Source organism: Eriocheir sinensis, chromosome 6, assembly GCF_024679095.1.
Source record: "Eriocheir sinensis breed Jianghai 21 chromosome 6, ASM2467909v1, whole genome shotgun sequence".
Taxonomy (NCBI): domain Eukaryota; kingdom Metazoa; phylum Arthropoda; class Malacostraca; order Decapoda; family Varunidae; genus Eriocheir; species Eriocheir sinensis.
Genome location: NC_066514.1, coordinates 2,671,590 through 2,690,404, shown reverse-complemented (window position 1 = coordinate 2,690,404; position 18,815 = coordinate 2,671,590). Strand labels below are relative to the sequence as shown.

The 18,815-nt window shown below is 38.4% G+C and overlaps 1 protein-coding gene and 1 long non-coding RNA gene across 2 annotated transcripts in view; both read left to right on the top strand.

Moving 5' to 3' along the window:
* Window positions 1–18,815, top strand: part of LOC126988485 (gamma-aminobutyric acid receptor alpha-like) — a 71,137-nt gene that overhangs the window by 17,778 nt on the left and 34,544 nt on the right. Inside the window, exons 3-4 of the mRNA XM_050846629.1 lie at window positions 3,122–3,326; window positions 3,699–3,827. Of these exons, the coding sequence (XP_050702586.1) occupies window positions 3,169–3,326; window positions 3,699–3,827 (287 nt within the window). The 5' untranslated portion in view covers window positions 3,122–3,168. The remainder of the gene's footprint in view (window positions 1–3,121; window positions 3,327–3,698; window positions 3,828–18,815) is intronic.
* On the top strand, window positions 17,661–18,808 carry LOC126988488 (uncharacterized). The gene is made up of 3 exons (XR_007742078.1): window positions 17,661–17,947; window positions 18,046–18,243; window positions 18,343–18,808. It is a non-coding gene; the product is annotated as an uncharacterized LOC126988488 (long non-coding RNA).

Below are 18,815 nucleotides of genomic sequence, written 5' to 3'. Positions count from 1 at the left end.
CACAAGGGAGGACGCAGTTAAGGTTAGCATTAAATTTAACATCAACACTAACATATAAAGTTCACCCACTGACATTCTGTATCGCTTCCATTACCCACAGAAGCCACTCACTACGCACCCAAGCCTCAACACACTCAGATCTCCACACCTAAGTTCGCTCACACAGTTAGGCATTAGATAGGGCTCTTTTTCCCTTCAAAGATTAAGTATCAGCATTATGAGAACAGTAAGTGAATGTGTGTGTGTGTGTGTGTGTGTGTGTGTGTGTGTGTGTGTGTGTGTGTGTGTGTGTGTGTGTGTGTGTGTGTGTGTAGGATTAAGATTACTGGAGGGAGAAACTTCAGAGGACAAAAACAAACTTATCTTATTTGTTACGATTAATGCCAATACTACTACTACTACTACTACTATTACTACTATTGCTGTTGCTGATGTTACTTATACTTCCATCATGCTAAGAGAGTATAAAAGGGCCAACATTCAACACTCACCAAAAATCGAAACTGGAAATTGGTTGTTTGTCGTCAACGTTTGAGGAGGTGAAGGATGGCGGAGAGGATGAAAGAGATGGAGGAGGAGGAGGAGGAAGAGGGGGAAGGAGGAGTAGGGAGATGAAAAAGATGGAACATGGATGGGTATAAGATTTTTTAGGTTGTAGAGTATATCCATAACTTGTCTAGGCTTAATTACTGACCTTATCTGTCCCTTAAGTGCAAAGCCGTCAGTCACAATCATATTCGCTTCAGTCGGTAATAAATCAAGAGACAAAATACATGGGGCGAAAACCTTACGAAAAAATGATTATAATACAAGGAACGGAAATGATGTAGCTGTTAGAACACCCGCCAAGGCTGTAGACAACACTTCACTAGCATAATCATGACACACACACACACACACACACACACTCCCCGGATCCATGACGTTTCTCACAGGCCCACAGGAGTTCTCACAGCAAAGATTAACGATGCAAGACTAACAGAGACATGCTTGGCGCAGAGTATTGGTAACATACACTCCCAGGTCTTTCTCTGCCTCTGTGGTGGATAGTGGAGTGTTTCCCATGTGGTATTGGTGTGCTGGATATCCCTTCACTGGTAGCCTGGTAACATACACTCCCAGGTCTTTCTCTGCCTCTGTGGTGGATAGTGGAGTGTTTCCCATGTGGTATTGGTGTGCTGGATATCCCTTCACTGGTAGCCTGGTAACATACTCCCAGGTCTTTCTCTGCCTCTGTGGTGGATAGTGGAGTGTTTCCCATGTGGTATTGGTGTGCTGGATATCCCTTCACTGGTAGCCTGGTAACATACACTCCCAGGTCTTTCTCTGCCTCTGTGGTGGATAGTGGAGTGTTTCCCATGTGGTATTGGTGTGCTGGATATCCCTTCACTGGTAGCCTGGTAACATACACTCCCAGGTCTTTCTCTGCCTCTGTGGTGGATAGTGGAGTGTTTCCCATGTGGTATTGGTGTGCTGGATATCCCCTCCCAAGGTCCAGGACTTTACATTCTTCTTCACTGAATTGTAGCAGCCACTTTTTGTTCCATTCCTGTAGCTTGGTGAGGTCTGACTGTAGGAAATCCGCAGTTAAGGGGTTAATACGATAAGTTCAATAGCGAAATGTCCAGTAGGGAACGGTCCAGTAGAGAACGGTCCTGGCAGTCCTGTCCTAATGCATGGAAACACACTGAGAAACACGTTCGCCAATATTGGTCTAAGGTGTGTTTCGTGGGTGGAGTCTCTGTAATTTCTTTTCTGGTTCTATAACTCACGATGCAGAGGAGGAGGAGGAGGAGGAGGAATAGGAGGAGAAAAATAACAGAGAAATGGAGGCGAGTAAATAGGAAGGAATGATTGAGACCCATGATGATGACGATGATGATATTGATAAAAACTATAAAAAAAAGCATAAAAATAATAAGCATAAGAATAAGAAAACGTATTGATTGAGATATTGAGTAGGACAAAGGGTGATAGAGGAGGACAAGGACGAGGGAGCAGAAAAAGAAATAGAAGAAGAAGAAGAAGAAGAAGAAGAAATAAAGAAAGAAGGAAAATAATAAAGAAAGAATATAAGAAAAGTTTAATATTGATGATAAGAAAAGTCCAGAACAGGAAGGAAAAAGACGAAGAGAGAGAGAGAGAGAGAGAGAGAGGAAAAGGAAGAAAATGATTGAGGTAAAATTGTAATCCGCTGGAAGCTTCTCTGATCCAATATTTCTCTCTCTCTCTCTCTCTCTCTCTCTCTCTCTCTCTCTCTCTCTCTCTCTCTCTCTCTCTCTCTCTCTCTCTCTCCCCCCACCTCCCCGTCCCGATCCTCCCCAGCACCCCGTCCAACCCATACTCCCCTCCCCTCTCCCCGTCACAACCTTCCTGCTTCTCCCCACCTCCCCGTTCCTTCCCCCTCCCCAGCATGCCTTCCAACAACTCCCCCCCCCCCCCCACCTTTTTTCGGACCATAGCGCCGGTTTGCTTTAATGATGAAGGCTTTAATGGTACAGGCGAGTATTTTTTAAAGTGACGCCATCCTTGCCTGGCTCATGTTGCCCCCCGGAACTACACTTGAGAGCTTCATTAGTCTGGCTTGATTGGAGGACACCAGGACAGCATGTGGGCAATCTTAGACGAATGGGCTTTTAGTTAACTTCTGCTTGTGGCGACGGGCGTGTCTTGACCTTAGTGTAGCGTTGACCTGATCGCGAGTCACACACACACACACACACACACACACACACACACACACACCGTCTTCACCTATCACTCGGCCGCAACAGGTGACAAGAGGCAGAATGTGAAGAGGGATTTACACCTGAGCTTGTCACCACCTGGATAAAGACTCGGACACTGGGCGCGCTGGCTGGGAGGGAGAAGGCGATGAAGCGGTGGAAAGGAGAATAGAAGAGAGGGTAACAGAGATAACAGGGTGTAAGGGTGAGGGATGTGCAAGGAATACAGGAGGAGAAGGGAGGATGAGAGGAAAGGGGAAATGAGAACCAGGTACTAAAAGAAAAACAGGAATAGGTCTTGAGATGTGAGAAGGGTGAAAAATAACAGGCACTCGACAGCCATCCGACGCGTCACCGAAATGGCTACCGTGTGTCACAAACGTACTTCTTTGCAGGGTCGTGTTTCTTGGCGGCGTGAGGGGCAGGAGGCAGTGAAGTGACGATGATGTGCTGCTGGACAGTGATGTTCCCCCCGCCGGGCCATTCCTCCTCCTCCTCCTCCTCCTCCTCCTCGCCATCATCATCCAGTTTTTCCTTTCTCCTTCTTCTTCTCCTACAGTTTTTCCTCCTTCCGTCTTTCCTGCTCTTTGGCGTCACCAGGTAAGTCACGGTTGTCTCTTGTGGTTACTTACACACACACACACACACACACACACACACACACACACACACACACACACACACACACACACACACACACATCAATCTCCATCTAGTATAAGGACAGTAAAGATAACAACCACAACTACAACCACAGCAACAACTATACCACACCACCAAGACCAATATAACAACACAACCAACATCGATAACAACAATGGAAAGGAAAAGCCAACCACAGCAACAACCATACCAACAACCACAGCAGCAACCATACCAACAACCACAGTAAAAAACACAGCAACAACAGTAAAACAGCATCGCAGCAAGGGGTCAGCGGCAGGGAGTGAGGAGAGTTGTCAACCGTTGCAGAGCGAATGCAGGGTCAGCGCGGGTCTTGGTGAATGGGGAGAGACCAGGTGAACGCAACGCTACACCGCACGCCCCCGCCCCCCACGCCTACCCCCGCATCAACAGGCAGCTTCCCAGCTTCTCCTATCGGTGGGTGTGCTGCCGTGCGTCACAGACATCAAACTTAATAATTGACAGCATTGATGACGATAGAAATAACAGCAACAACAATAACTACTACTACTACTAACTAATAATAATAATAATAATAATAATAATAATAATAATTGTACTATTACTACCGCTACTGTTGATGTTCTTGCTAGTGGTAGTAACAACAGCAGCTACAGCAATATAGTAGTAATAGTAGTAGTAGTAGTAGTAGTAGTCATTTGTCTATTTTCCGACCTCTATAATATATACTCTATCTCTCTCCTTGTTACACACCCTGCTTGGCCATTCATATCCAAGCAAAGGTCTCTCGTTAACCCAGTAGCAGCGGGGATCATGTTTCTTAATGGTCCCTCTAAGCGAGAAAAATGAGAAAAAATCATCACTCACGGAAACCATTTCATAATATATACCAATGCATTTGTGATCAGTTTATGTATCATCTATTTTGGGGGGTTTATATCATGGCACAAATTTGGCCCGTCGCTGCTACCAGGTTAAGGATGATTTTCCCCGTCACTCCTCTCACCGTGGCAGGGAACACGAGCCCAGTACAAGTGGTATCAAAATGCGTATTGTACAGATTGTCTTTTGTGTGCATGTTTCTATGTTTATTCTATATTAATGGAACAACATCTCACATGCAGGATGTAGCATTATTAACCCCAAAAGGACCGGGAGTGGCTGTATTTTCGGTCCCGCGCTAAACCCGGAAATTGCCTGTATTCACACACACTCTACGCTTAACCTACAGTGCACGAGTGAATAAGATGGATTTTGTACTGACCACCAAGTCTTCCTCTTTCTAATGACGCCATCCAGAAGTATCTACGTGCCGTGGTTAAGGAGAAACAGCGAGTTGAATGGGATAGACTTCTGGGGTGAGCGCCCGTTATAACCTCCTCCGACCCTTCCCTGATAAGGCGGCTAGCTGAAGATACGAATTCCATCCACTGTAAAAATCGAGAATTATGTGGGATGGTTTGTGTGTTTATATTTATATGAATGAATTACGAACCTATGACCTCAGTGCAACATTCATCAAAACCTAAAATACCAAAAATCTTAACCTACATATTCCTTCCAAAGTCAAAAATGAAAACTCTAAAGGTCAGTGAGGGTGCACGAGTGTTCGAAGGTAATACGAACTTACGAACTCATTGTAACGCAAATTGAAGCCTTCAACACCAAAAATCAAAACCTACGTATTATTTCCATAGTAAAATTAAAAAACTGAATTTTCTAACTCAACACCTATAGTGGAGTTCTTTGGTGTGTGTGTGTTTGGTTATGTTAGGTTAAGTTTAGGGTATCTTCAAACACATGATAGCCAGCACCTTATGGTATAAATCAGCAAAGAATGACCTCACTTTATTGTATAGAAAGTCTCATTAATAAGGAAACATACTATATGAACTTTCTGAGTCAAAACCTACAGTGTATGTTTTGGTTTTGTTAGGTTAAGTTTAGGGTATCTTCAAACACATGATAGCCAGGACCTTATGGTATACATCAGCAAAGAATGACCTCACTTTCTTGTATAGAAAGTCTCATTAGTAAGGAAGCATATATGAATTTTCTGAGTCAAGACCTATAATGTATGTTTTGGTTTTGTTAGGTTAAGTTTAGGGTATCTTCAAACACATGATAGCCAGCACCTTATGGTATAAATCAGCAAAGAATGACCTCACTTTATTGTATAGAAAGTCTCATTAATAAGGAAACATATATGAACTTTCTGAGTCAAAACCTACAGTGTATGTTTTGGTTTTGTTAGGTTAAGTTTAGGGTATCTTCAAACACATGATAGCCAGGACCTTATGGTATAAATCAGCAAAGAATGACCTCACTTTATTGTATAGAAAGTCTCATTAATAAGGAAACATATATGAACTTTCTGAGTCAAGACCTATAGTGTATGTTTTGGTTATGTTAGGTTAAGTTTAGGGTATCTTCAAACACATGATAGCCAGGACCTTATGGTATAAATCAGCAAAGAATGACCTCACTTTCTTGTATAGAAAGTTTCATTAGTAAGGAAGCATATATGAATTTTCTGAGTCAAGACCTATAATGTATGTTTTGGTTTTGTCAGGTTAAGTTTAGGGTATCTTCAAACACATGATAGCCAGCACCTTATGGTATAAATCAGCAAGGATGACCTCACTTTGTTGTATAGAAAGTCTCATTATTAAGGAAACATATATGAATTTTCTGAGTCAAGACCTATAGTGTATATGTTTTGGTTTTGTTAGGTTAAGTTTAGGGTATCTTCAAACACATGATAGCCAGCACCTTATGGTATAAATCAGCAAGGATGACCTCACTTTGTTGTATAGAAAGTCTCATTAGTAAGGAAGCAAATATGAAATTTCTGAGACAAGACCTTTAGTGTTTGTTTTGGTTTTGTTAGGTTATGTTAGGTTAAGTTTAGGGTATCTACAAACGCATGATAGCCAGCATCTTATAATATAAATCAAGAAAGAATGACCTCACTTTGTTGTATAGAAAGTCTCATTAGTAAGGAAGCAAATCTGAAATTTCTGAGTCAAGACCTTTAGTGTTTGTTTTAGTTTTGTTAGGTTATGTTAGGTTAAGTTTAAAGTATCTTCAAACGCATGATAGTCTCATTAGTAAGGAGGCATATATGAATTTTCTGAGTCAAGACCTTTAGTGTTTGTTTTGTTTTTGTTAGCTTATGTTAGGTTAAGTTTAGGGTATCTTCAAACACATGATAGCCAGCACCTTATGGTATAAATCAGCAAAGAATGACCTCATTTTGTTGTATAGAAAGTCTCATTAATAAGGAAGCATATATGAATTTTCTGAGTCAAGACCTATAGTGTATGTTTTGGTTTTGGTTAGGTTAAGTTTAGGGTATCTTCAAACACATGATAGCCAGCACCCTATGGTATAAATCAACAAAGAATGACTTCACTTTGTTGTCTAGAAAGTCTCATTAGTAAGGAAGCTTATTTTCTGAGTCAAGAGCTATAGTGTATGTTTTGGTTTTGTTAGGTTAAGTTTGGGGTATTGTCAAACGCATGATAGCCAGCACCTTATGGTATAAATCAACAAAGAATGGCCTCACTTTGTTGTATAGAAAGTCTCATTAATAAGGAAGCAAATATGAAATTTCTGAGTCAAGACCTTAAATGTTTGTTTTAGTTTTGTTAGGTTATGTTAGGTTAAGTTTAGAGTATCTTCAAACACATGATAGCCAGCATCTGATAATATAAATCAACAAAGAATGACCTCACTTTGTTGTATAGAAAGCTCATTAGTAAGGAAGCATGTATGAATTTTCTGAGTCAAGATCTTTAGTGTTTGTTTTGTTTTTGTTAGCTTATGTTAGGTTAAGTTTAGGGTATCTTCAAACACATGATAGCCAGCACCTTATGGTATAAATCAACAAAGAATGACCTCACTTTGTTGTCTAGAAAGTCTCATTAGTAAGGAAGCATGTATGAATTTTCTGAGTCTAGACCTATAGTGTATGTTTTGGTTTTGTTAGGTTATGTTATGTTAAGTTTTGGGTATCTTCAAACACATGATAACCAGCACCTTATGGTATAAATCAGCAAAGAATGACCTCACTTTGTTGTATAGAAAGTCTCATTATTAAGGAAGCATATTTGAATTTTCTGAGTCAAGACCTAGTGTTTGTTTTGGTTTTGTTAGGTTAAGTTTAGGCTTTTAATAAGTTGGATGTTAACAGGCTTTTGGTTGTAAAAGAACCCGGCAGGACAAGTAGCAACGGTTTTAAGCTTGATAAATTCAGATTTAACAAAGACATAGGCAAGAATTTGTTTACTAATAGCGTGGTGGATGAGTGGAACAGGCTTGGCAATCATGTTATGGGTGCCAATACCATAGATACATTCAAGAAGAGGTTGGATAAATTCATGGATAGTGATGTTAGGTGGGGTTAAGCTTACAGGAGCTGCCTTGTATTGGCCTACCTTCCTCTTGCAGACTCCTTACATTCTTATGCTCTTATGTAATGCTACAGAGCGTCGTGTGTTGTGGTGCGTTGCCGCCCACGTGTTGAGTGTTAAAACTATTAGGTGATATTACAAGGAACTTTCGCTTCTCACATTATATATTGCTAAAGGTCAAAGAGTTGGTCAATCGGGTTCTAATGCGTGTTTCTACAGGTTCACGGTACAGAGGAAAGGTCACACTATCACCAGGGTCATAGAACTACTCCTGGAAATGCCCACAACTCCTACGAAAGCCTTGTAAAATTAGCGTTCTTGGGAGGTGAAATGTTTTAAAATACGACTCAACATATATCTATTTCTAAAGGTCAAAGAGTTGGTCAATCGGGTTCTAATGCGTGTTTCTACAGGTTCACGGTACAGAGGAAAGGTCACACTACCACCAGGGTCATAGAACTACTCCTGGAAATGCCCACAACTCCTACGAAAGCCTTGTCAAATTAGTGTTCTTGATAGACGACCCAACATATATCAATTTCTAAAGGTCAAAGAAGGGGTCAATCGGGTTCTAATGTGTGTCTCTTCAGGTTCACGGTACAGAGGAAAGGTCACACTATCACCAGGGTCATAGAACTACTCCTGGAAATGCCCAGAACTCCCACGAAAGCCTTGTAAAATTAGCGTTCTTGGGAGGTGAAATGTTTTAAAATACGACCCAACATATATCTATTTCTAAAGGTCAAAGAGTTGGTCAGTCGGGTTCTAATGTGTGTTTCTACAGGTTCACGGTAGCCTACAGAGGAAGGGTCACACTACCACCAGGGTCATAGAACTACTCCTGGAAATGCCCACAACTCCTACGAAAGCCTTGTCAAATTAGTGTTCTTGGGCGATGAAAATGTCTTAAAATACAACCCTTAAGTCATAGATAACTGCCTGTTTTAGGATGGTTTATATAATGAAACCCCGATTGAACCTTTATACAATGAATCCATGAAACAATGCTTAAATTAGTCGACTTTCAGCTAATACACGATGGACGAAGCACTAAATAATACGCCATTTATACATACTTGCTGGCTGTCACATTGAGTAGGCTACACGGGGCCGGGGCGGGGCGGGGCGGGGCGGGGTGGACAGGAGCCCCGCGTGGCCCCGTACAGAAAGGGAGTCAGTCGGTCAGGGCGGGAAATTTGAACCCACGCGCCGAAAACACTATTCCTTCCACACTGTCTGAGAACGTTATCTTCCACATTATTTCCACATTAATTTCCTTCCACATTATTTTCCACATTATTTCCACATTATTTTCCACATTATTTCCACTCTTCCACATTATTTCCACATTATTTCCACTCTTCCACATTATTTCCACATATCTACCACATTATTTCCACATTATTAATTTCAACATTATCTTCCACATTTTCCACATTATTTCCACATTAATTTCCTTCCACATTATTTTCCACATTATTTCCACATTATTTCCACATTAATTTCCTTCCACATTATTTCCACATTAATTTCCTTCCACATTATTTCCACATTAATTTCCTTCCACATTATTTTCCACATTAATTTCCTTCCACATTATTTTCCACATTATTTCCACATTAATTTCCACATTATTTCCACTCTTCCACATTATTTCCACATTATTTCCACTCTTCCACATTATTTCCACATTATTTCCACTCTTCCACATTATTTCCACATTATTTCCACTCTTCCACATTATTTCCACTCTTCCACATTATTTCCACATTATTAATTTCAACATTATCTTCCACATTTCCACATTATAAATTTCAACATTATCTTCCACATTTCCACATTATAAATTTCAACATTATCTTCCACATTTTCCACATCATTTCCACATTAATTTCCTTGCACATTATTTTCCACATTATTTTCCACATTAATTTCCTTCCACATTATTTCCACATTAATTTCCTTCCACATTATTTCCACATTAATTTCCTTCCACATTATTTCCACATTAATTTCCTTCCACATTATTTTCCACATTAATTTCCTTCCACATTATTTTCCACATTATTTTCCACATTAATTTCCTTCCACATTATTTCCACATTAATTTCCTTCCACATTATTTTCCACATTAATTTCCTTCCACATTATTTTCCACATTATTTTCCACATTAATTTCCTTCCACATTATTTCCACATTAATTTCCTTCCACATTATTTCCACATTAATTTCCTTCCACATTATTTTCCACATTATTTCCACATTAATTTCCTTCCACATTATTTTCCACATTATTTCCACATTAATTTCCTTCCACATTATTTCCACATTAATTTCCTTCCACATTATTTTCCACATTATTTCCACATTAATTTCCTTCCACATTATTTTCCACATTATTTCCACATTAATTTCCTTCCACATTAATTTCCACATTATTTTCCACATTAATTTCCTTCCACATTATTTCCACATTATTTTCCACATTATTTCCACATTAATTTCCTTCCACATTAATTTCCACATTATTTTCCACATTAATTTCCTTCCACATTATTTCCACATTGATTTCCTTCCACATTATTTCCACATTAATTTCCTTCCACATTATTTTCCACATTATTTCCACATTAATTTCCTTCCACATTATTTTCCACATTATTTCCACATTAATTTCCTTCCACATTATTTTCCACATTATTTCCACATTAATTTCCTTCCACATTATTTTCCACATTATTTCCACATTAATTTCCTTCCACATTATTTTCCACATTATTTCCACATTATTTCCACATTATTTTCCACATTATTTCCACTCTTCCACATTATTTCCACATTATTTTCCACATTATTTCCACTCTTCCACATTATTTCCACATTATTTTCCACATTATTTCCACTCTTCCACATTATTTCCACATTATTTTCACTCTTCCACATTATTTCCACATTTCCACATTATCTCCACATTAATTTCAACATTATCTTCCACATTTTCCACATTATTTCCACATTATTAATTTCAACATTATCTTCCACATTATTTTCCACATTATTAATTTACACATTATTTCCACATTAATTTCCTTCCACATTATTTCCACATTATATATTTCCACATAATTTTCCACACACTTCCATTTTATTTCCAACATCATTTCCACATTATTTTCCACTCTCTTCCACTTTATCTTCCTTCCACATTGTCTTAATTAAGTGGATAACCCCCCCCCCCCCCCCCCCCCCCCGCAGCCCAACGACGTGTACTCCCTCTCACTGAACTCTTAAGACTGACTCCACGATGTCTGACGAACGTTTCTTATATATAGATAACGTATAATATTATTTTTTTTTTAGTAATAGCTATGATTTATTACTATCATTATTATTATTATTATCATTATTATTGTTATTATTATCGTTATTTACTGTTTCTTATCTATTAATCTTATTTTAGTCTCGTTCTCCGCCTCTTTCAGTGTCAATCAGAGGTAGGGTTTTATTTTAACTTATTTAAGACGAAAATTAAAACGTTCAGTACCTTCTGTATCATCAAGCAGCTATTTAAAACTTGTCAATGCGTTATGGCGGGAAGGTTAGGCTATTTCATCCCTATACAAATGGTTATCAATTTTTCCTTTTTTCTCTCATTTCTTTTCTTCTTTTAGCTTCTTATCTCTTATTTTCCTTTCCTTTTCTCTTCCTTTCCATCTTCAAGCAGATCCGTTAACTTGTCAATGATGTAGAAATGGCGGGAAATCTTAGGCTATTTTTATCCCTATACAAATGATTATAAATTTTTCCTTTTTCTCTCATTTCTTATCCTGTTTTCGCTTCTTATCTCTAATTTTCCTTTCCTCTTTTCTTCCTTTCCATCTTGAAGCAGGTCCGTTAACTTGTCAATGATATAGAAATGGCGAGAATTTGCGAGGCTATTTTTATCCCTATACAAATGATTATAAATTTTTCCTTTTTCTCTCATTTCTTATCCTGTTTTCGCTTCTTATCTCTAATTTTCCTTTCCTCTTTTCTTCCTTTCCATCTTCAAGCAGGTCCGTTAACTTGTCAATGATATAGAAATGGCGAGAATTTGCGAGGCTATTTTTATCCCTATACAAATGATTATAAATTTTTCCTTTTTCTCTCATTTCTTTTCTTCTTTTAGCTTCTTATCTCTAATTTTCCTTTCCTCTTTTCTTCCTTTCCATCTTCAAGCAGGTCCGTTAACTTGTCAATGATATAGAAATGGCGGGAAATTTTAGGCTATTTTCATCCCTTTACAAATGATTATAAATTTTTCCTTTTTCTCTCATTTCTTTTCTTCTTTTAGCTTCTTATCTCTAATTTTCCTTTCCTCTTCTCTTCCTTTCCATCTTCAAGCAGATCCGTTAACTTGTCAATGATATAGAAATGGCGGGAAATCTTAGGCTATTTTCATCCTTATACAAATGATTATCAACTTTTTCCTTTTTCTCTCATTTCTTATCCTGTTTTCGCTTCTTATCTCTAATTTTCCTTTCCTCTTCTCTTCCTTTCCGTCTTCAAGCAGGTCCGTTAACTTGTCAATGATATAGAAATGGCGGGAAATTTTAGGCTATTTCATCCCTTTACAAATGATTATAAATTTTTCCTTTTTCTCTCATTTCTTATCCTGTTTTCGCTTCTTATCTCTTATTTTCCTTTCCTCTTCTCTTCCTTTCCATCTTCAAGCAGGTCCGTTAACTTGTCAATGATATAGAAATGGCGGGAAATTTTAGGCTATTTTCATCCCTTTACAAATGATTATAAATTTTTCCTTTTTCTCTCATTTCTTATCCTGTTTTCGCTTCTTATCTCTTATTTTCCTTTCCTCTTCTCTTCCTTTCCATCTTCAAGCAGGTCCGTTAACTTGTCAATGATATAGAAATGGCGGGAAATTTTAGGCTATTTCATCCCTTTACAAATGATTATAAATTTTTCCTTTTTCTCTCATTTCTTATCCTGTTTTCGCTTCTTATCTCTTATTTTCCTTTCCTCTTCTCTTCCTTTCCATCTTCAAGCAGATCCGTTAACTTGTCAATGATATAGAAATGGCGGGAAATTTTAGGCTATTTTCATCCCTTTACAAATGATTATAAATTTTTCCTTTTTCTCTCATTTCTTATCCTGTTTTCGCTTCTTATCTCTCATTTTCCTTTCCTCTTTTCTTCCTTTCCATCTTCAAGCAGGTCCGTTAACTTGTCAATGATATAGAAATGGCGGGATATTTTAGGCTATTTTCATCCCTTTACAAATGATTATAAATTTTTCCTTTTTCTCTCATTTCTTTCCTTCTTTTAGCTTCTTATCTCTAATTTTCCTTTCCTCTTTTCTTCCTTTCCATCTTGAAGCAGATCCGTTAACTTGTCAATGATATAGAAATGGCGAGAATTTGCGAGGCTATTTTTATCCCTATACAAATGATTATAAATTTTTCCTTTTTCTCTCATTTCTTATCCTGTTTTCGCTTCTTATCTCTAATTTTCCTTTCCTCTTTTCTTCCTTTCCGTCTTCAAGCAGGTCCGTTAACTTGTCAATGATATAGAAATGGCGGAAATTTGCGAGGCTATTTTCATCCCTTTACAAATGATTATAAATTTTTCCTTTTTCTCTCATTTCTTTTCTTCTTTTAGCTTCTTATCTCTAATTTTCCTTTCCTCTTTTCTTCCTTTCCATCTTGAAGCAGGTCCGTTAACTTGTCACTGATGTAGAAATGGCGGGAAACTTGGCTATTTTCATCCCTTTACAAATGATTATAAATTTTTCCTTTTTCTCTCATTTCTTTTCTTCTTTTAGCTTCTTATCTCTAATTTTCCTTTCCTCTTTTCTTCCTTTCCATCTTCAAGCAGGTCCGTTAACTTGTCAATGATATAGAAATGGCGGAAATTTGCGAGGCTATTTTTATCCCTATACAAATGATTATCAATTTTTCCTTTTTCTCTCATTTCTTATCCTGTTTTCGCTTCTTATCTCTAATTTTCCTTTCCTCTTCTCTTCCTTTCCATCTTGAAGCAGGTCCGTTAACTTGTCAATGATATAGAAATGGCGGGAAATCTTAGGCTATTTTCATCCCTTTACAAATGATTATAAATTTTTCCTTTTTCTCTCATTTCTTATCCTGTTTTCGCTTCTTATCTCTAATTTTCCTTTCCTCTTTTCTTCCTTTCCATCTTCAAGCAGGTCCGTTAACTTGTCAATGATATAGAAATGGCGAGAATTTGCGAGGCTATTTTTATCCCTATACAAATGATTATAAATTTTTCCTTTTTCTCTCATTTCTTATCCTGTTTTCGCTTCTTATCTCTAATTTTCCTTTCCTCTTTTCTTCCTTTCCATCTTGAAGCAGGTCCGTTAACTTGTCAATGATATAGAGATGGCGGGAAATCTTAGGCTATTTTCATCCCTTTACAAATGATTATAAATTTTTCCTTTTTCTCTCATTTCTTTTCTTCTTTTAGCTTCTTATCTCTAATTTTCCTTTCCTCTTTTCTTCCTTTCCATCTTCAAGCAGATCCGTTAACTTGTCAATGATATAGAAATGGCGGAAATTTGCGAGGCTATTTTTATCCCTATACAAATGATTATAAATTTTTCCTTTTTCTCTCATTTCTTTTCTTCTTTTAGTTTCTTATCTCTAATTTTCCTTTCCTCTTCTCTTCCTTTCCATCTTCAAGTAGGTCCGTTAACTTGTCAATGATATAGAAATGGCGGGAAATCTTAGGCTATTTTCATGCCTTTACAAATGATTATAAATTTTTCCTTTTTCTCTCATTTCTTTTCTTCTTTTAGCTTCTTATCTCTAATTTTCCTTTCCTCTTCTCTTCCTTTCCGTCTTCAAGCAGGTCCGTTGAAATGGCGGGAAATCGTAGGCTATTTTCATCCCTATACAAATGATTCTAAATTTTTCCTTTTTCTCTCATTTCTTTTCTTCTTTTAGCTTCTTATCTCTTATTTTCCTTTTCGTTTTCTCTTCCTTTCCATCTTCAAGCAGGTCCGTTAACTTGTCAATGATATAGAAATGGCGGGAAATCTTAGGCTATTTTCATCCCTTTACAAATGATTATAAATTTTTCCTTTTTCTCTCATTTCTTTTCTTCTTTTAGCTTCTTATCTCTTATTTTCCTTTCCTCTTCTCTTCCTTTCCATCTTCAAGCAGATCCGTTAACTTGTCAATGATATAGAAATGGCGGGAAATTTTAGGCTATTTTCATCCCTTTACAAATGATTATAAATTTTTCCTTTTTCTCTCATTTCTTTTCTTCTTTTAGCTTCTTATCTCTTATTTTCCTTTTCGTCTTCTCTTCCTTTCCATTTTCAAACAATCTTGTCAATGATATAGAAATGGCGGGAATTTGCGAGGCTATTTTTATCCCTATACAAATGATTATAAATTTTTCCTTTTTCTCTCATTTCTTATCCTGTTTTCGCTTCTTATCTCTAATTTTCCTTTCCTCTTTTCTTCCTTTCCATCTTCAAGCAGGTCCGTTAACTTGTCAATGATATAGAAATGGCGGGAAATTTTAGGCTATTTTCATCCCTTTACAAATGATTATAAATTTTTCCTTTTTCTCTCATTTCTTATCCTGTTTTCGCTTCTTATCTCTAATTTTCCTTTCCTCTTCTCTTCCTTTCCGTCTTCAAGCAGGTCCGTTAACTTGTCAATGATATAGAAATGGCGGGAAATCTTAGGCTATTTTCATCCCTTTACAAATGATTATAAATTTTTCCTTTTTCTCTCATTTCTTTTCTTCTTTTAGCTTCTTATCTCTAATTTTCCTTTCCTCTTTTCTTCCTTTCCATCTTGAAGCAGATCCGTTAACTTGTCAATGATATAGAAATGGCGGGAAATTTTAGGCTATTTCATCCCTTTACAAATGATTATAAATTTTTCCTTTTTCTCTCATTTCTTTTCTTCTTTTATCTTCTTATCTCTAATTTTCCTTTCCTCTTCTCTTCCTTTCCATCTTGAAGCAGGTCCGTTAACTTGTCAATGATATAGAAATGGCGGGAAATCTAAGGCTATTTTCATCCCTTTACAAATGATTATATATTTTCCTTTTTCTCTCATTTCTTTTCTTCTTTTAGCTTCTTATCTCTAATTTTCCTTTCCTCTTCTCTTCCTTTCCATCTTGAAGCAGATCCGTTAACTTGTCAATGATGTAGAAATGGCGGGAAATCTTAGGCTATTTTCATCCCTATACAAATGATTATCAATTTTTCCTTTTTCTCTCATTTCTTTCCTTCTTTTAGCTTCTTATCTCTAATTTTCCTTTTCGTCTTCTCTTCCTTTCCGTCTTCAAGCAGATCCGTTAACTTGTCAATGATATAGAAATGGCGGGAAATCTTAGGCTATTTTCATCCCTATACAAATGATTATAAATTTTTCCTTTTTCTCTCATTTCTTATCCTGTTTTCGCTTCTTATCTCTTATTTTCCTTTCCTCTTTTCTTCCTTTCCATCTTCAAGCAGATCCGTTAACTTGTCAACGATATAGAAATGGCGGGAAATCTTAGGCTATTTTCATCCCTTTACAAATGATTATAATTTTTTCCTTTTTCTCTCATTTCTTTTCTTCTTATAGCTTCTTATCTCTAATTTTCCTTTCCTCTTTTCTTCCTTTCCGTCTTCAAGCAGGTCCGTTAACTTGTCAATGATATAGAAATGGCGGGAAATTTTAGGCTATTTTCATCCCTTTACAAATGATTATAAATTTTTCCTTTTTCTCTCATTTCTTATCCTTTTTTAGCTTCTTATCTCTAATTTTCCTTTCCTCTTCTCTTCCTTTCCATCTTGAAGCAGATCCGTTAACTTGTCAATGATATAGAAATGGCGGGAAATCTTAGGCTATTTTTATCCCTTTACAAATGATTATAAATTTTTCCTTTTTCTCTCATTTCTTTTCTTTTTTTAGCTTCTTATCTCTAATTTTCCTTTCCTCATTTTCCTTTCCTCTTCTCTTCCTTTCCATCTTCAAGCAGATCCGTTAACTTGTCAATGATATAGAAATGGCGGAAATTTGCGAGGCTATTTTCATCCTTACACAAGTGAATTATCAACTTTTTCCTTTTTCTCGTGTTTTTGTGTTTCTTTATATGTGTTTCTTAAGTTGTTTCCTCGTTCCCCTTGCCCAGTCGGTTAAGCACCTCCCTCCACCTTCTTATCCGCTTCGTTGTCTTTCACGGAGCGGCGTGTCGCGAGCTGTTCTTTATTTTAATTTCCTCTTGTATGTCCCTTTAATAAGCAGTAACTATGAATTTATGGCGTATATTGTTTTCATTTTTCTATCTTTTAACTCGTCCGCTGCGATTGGCACGGATTTGGCTTTCACTGGTAGCCTGGTAACACTCCCAGGTCTTTCTCTGCCTCTGTGGTGGATAGTGGAGTGTTCCCCATGTGGTATTGGTGTGCTGGATATCCCTTCACTGGTAGCCTGGTAACATACACTCCCAGGTCTTTCTCTGCCTCTGTGGTGGATAGTGGAGTGTTTCCCATGTGGTATTGGTGTGCTGGATATCCCTTCACTGGTAGCCTGGTAACATACACTCCCAGGTCTTTCTCTGCCTCTGTGGTGGATAGTGGAGTGTTCCCCATGTGGTATTGGTGTGCTGGATATCCCTTCACTGGTAGCCTGGTAACATACACTCCCAGGTCTTTCTCTGCCTCTGTGGTGGATAGTGGAGTGTTTCCCATGTGGTATTGGTGTGCTGGATATCCCTTCACTGGTAGCCTGGTAACATACACTCCCAGGTCTTTCTCTGCCTCTGTGGTGGATAGTGGAGTGTTTCCCATGTGGTATTGGTGTGTTGGATATCCCTTCACTGGTAGCCTGGTAACATACACTCCCAGGTCTTTGCCTCTGTGGTGGATAGTGGAGTGTTTCCCATGTGGTATTGGTGTGCTGGATATCCCTTCACTGGTAGCCTGGTAACATACACTCCCAGGTCTTTCTCTGCCTCTGTGGTGGATAGTGGAGTGTTTCCCATGTGGTATTGGTGTGCTGGATATCCCTTCACTGGTAGCCTGGTAACATGCACTCCCAGGTCTTTCTCTGCCTCTGTGGTGGATAGTGGAGTGTTTCCCATGTGGTATTGGTGTGCTGGATATCCCTTCACTGGTAGCCTGGTAACATATACTCCCAGGTCTTTCTCTGCCTCTGTGGTGGATAGTGGAGTGCTTCCATGTGGTATTGGTGTGCTGGATATCCCTTCACTGGTAGCCTGGTAACATGCACTCCCAGGTCTTTCTCTGCCTCTGTGGTGGATAGTGGAGTGTTTCCCATGTGGTATTGGTGTGCTGGATATCCCTTCACTGGTAGCCTGGTAACATATACTCCCAGGTCTTTCTCTGCCTCTGTGGTGGATAGTGGAGTGTTTCCCATGTGGTATTGGTGTGCTGGATATCCCTTCACTGGTAGCCTGGTAACATACACTCCCAGGTCTTTCTCTGCCTCTGTGGTGGATAGTGGAGTGTTCCCCATGTGGTATTGGTGTGCTAGATATCCCTTCACTGGTAGCCTAGTAACATACACTCCCAGGTCTTTCTCTGCCTCTGTGGTGGATAGTGGAGTGTTTCCCATGTGGTATTGGTGTGCTGGATATCCCTTCACTGGTAGCCTGGTAACATACACTCCCAGGTCTTTCTCTGCCTCTGTGGTGGATAGTGGAGTGTTTCCCATGTGGTATTGGTGTGCTGGATATCCCTTCACTGGTAGCCTGGTAACATACACTCCCAGGTCTTTCTCTGCCTCTGTGGTGGATAGTGGAGTGTTTCCCATGTGGTATTGATGTGCTGGATATCCCTTCACTGGTAGCCTGGTAACATACACTCCCAGGTCTTTCTCTGCCTCTGTGGTGGATAGTGGAGTGTTTCCCATGTGGTATTGGTGTGCTGGATATCCCCTCCCAAGGTGCATGACTTTACATTTTTCTTCATTGAATTGTATCAGCCACTTTTTGTTCCATTCCTGTAGCTTGGTGAGGTCTGACTGTAGGAAATCCGCAGTCAACT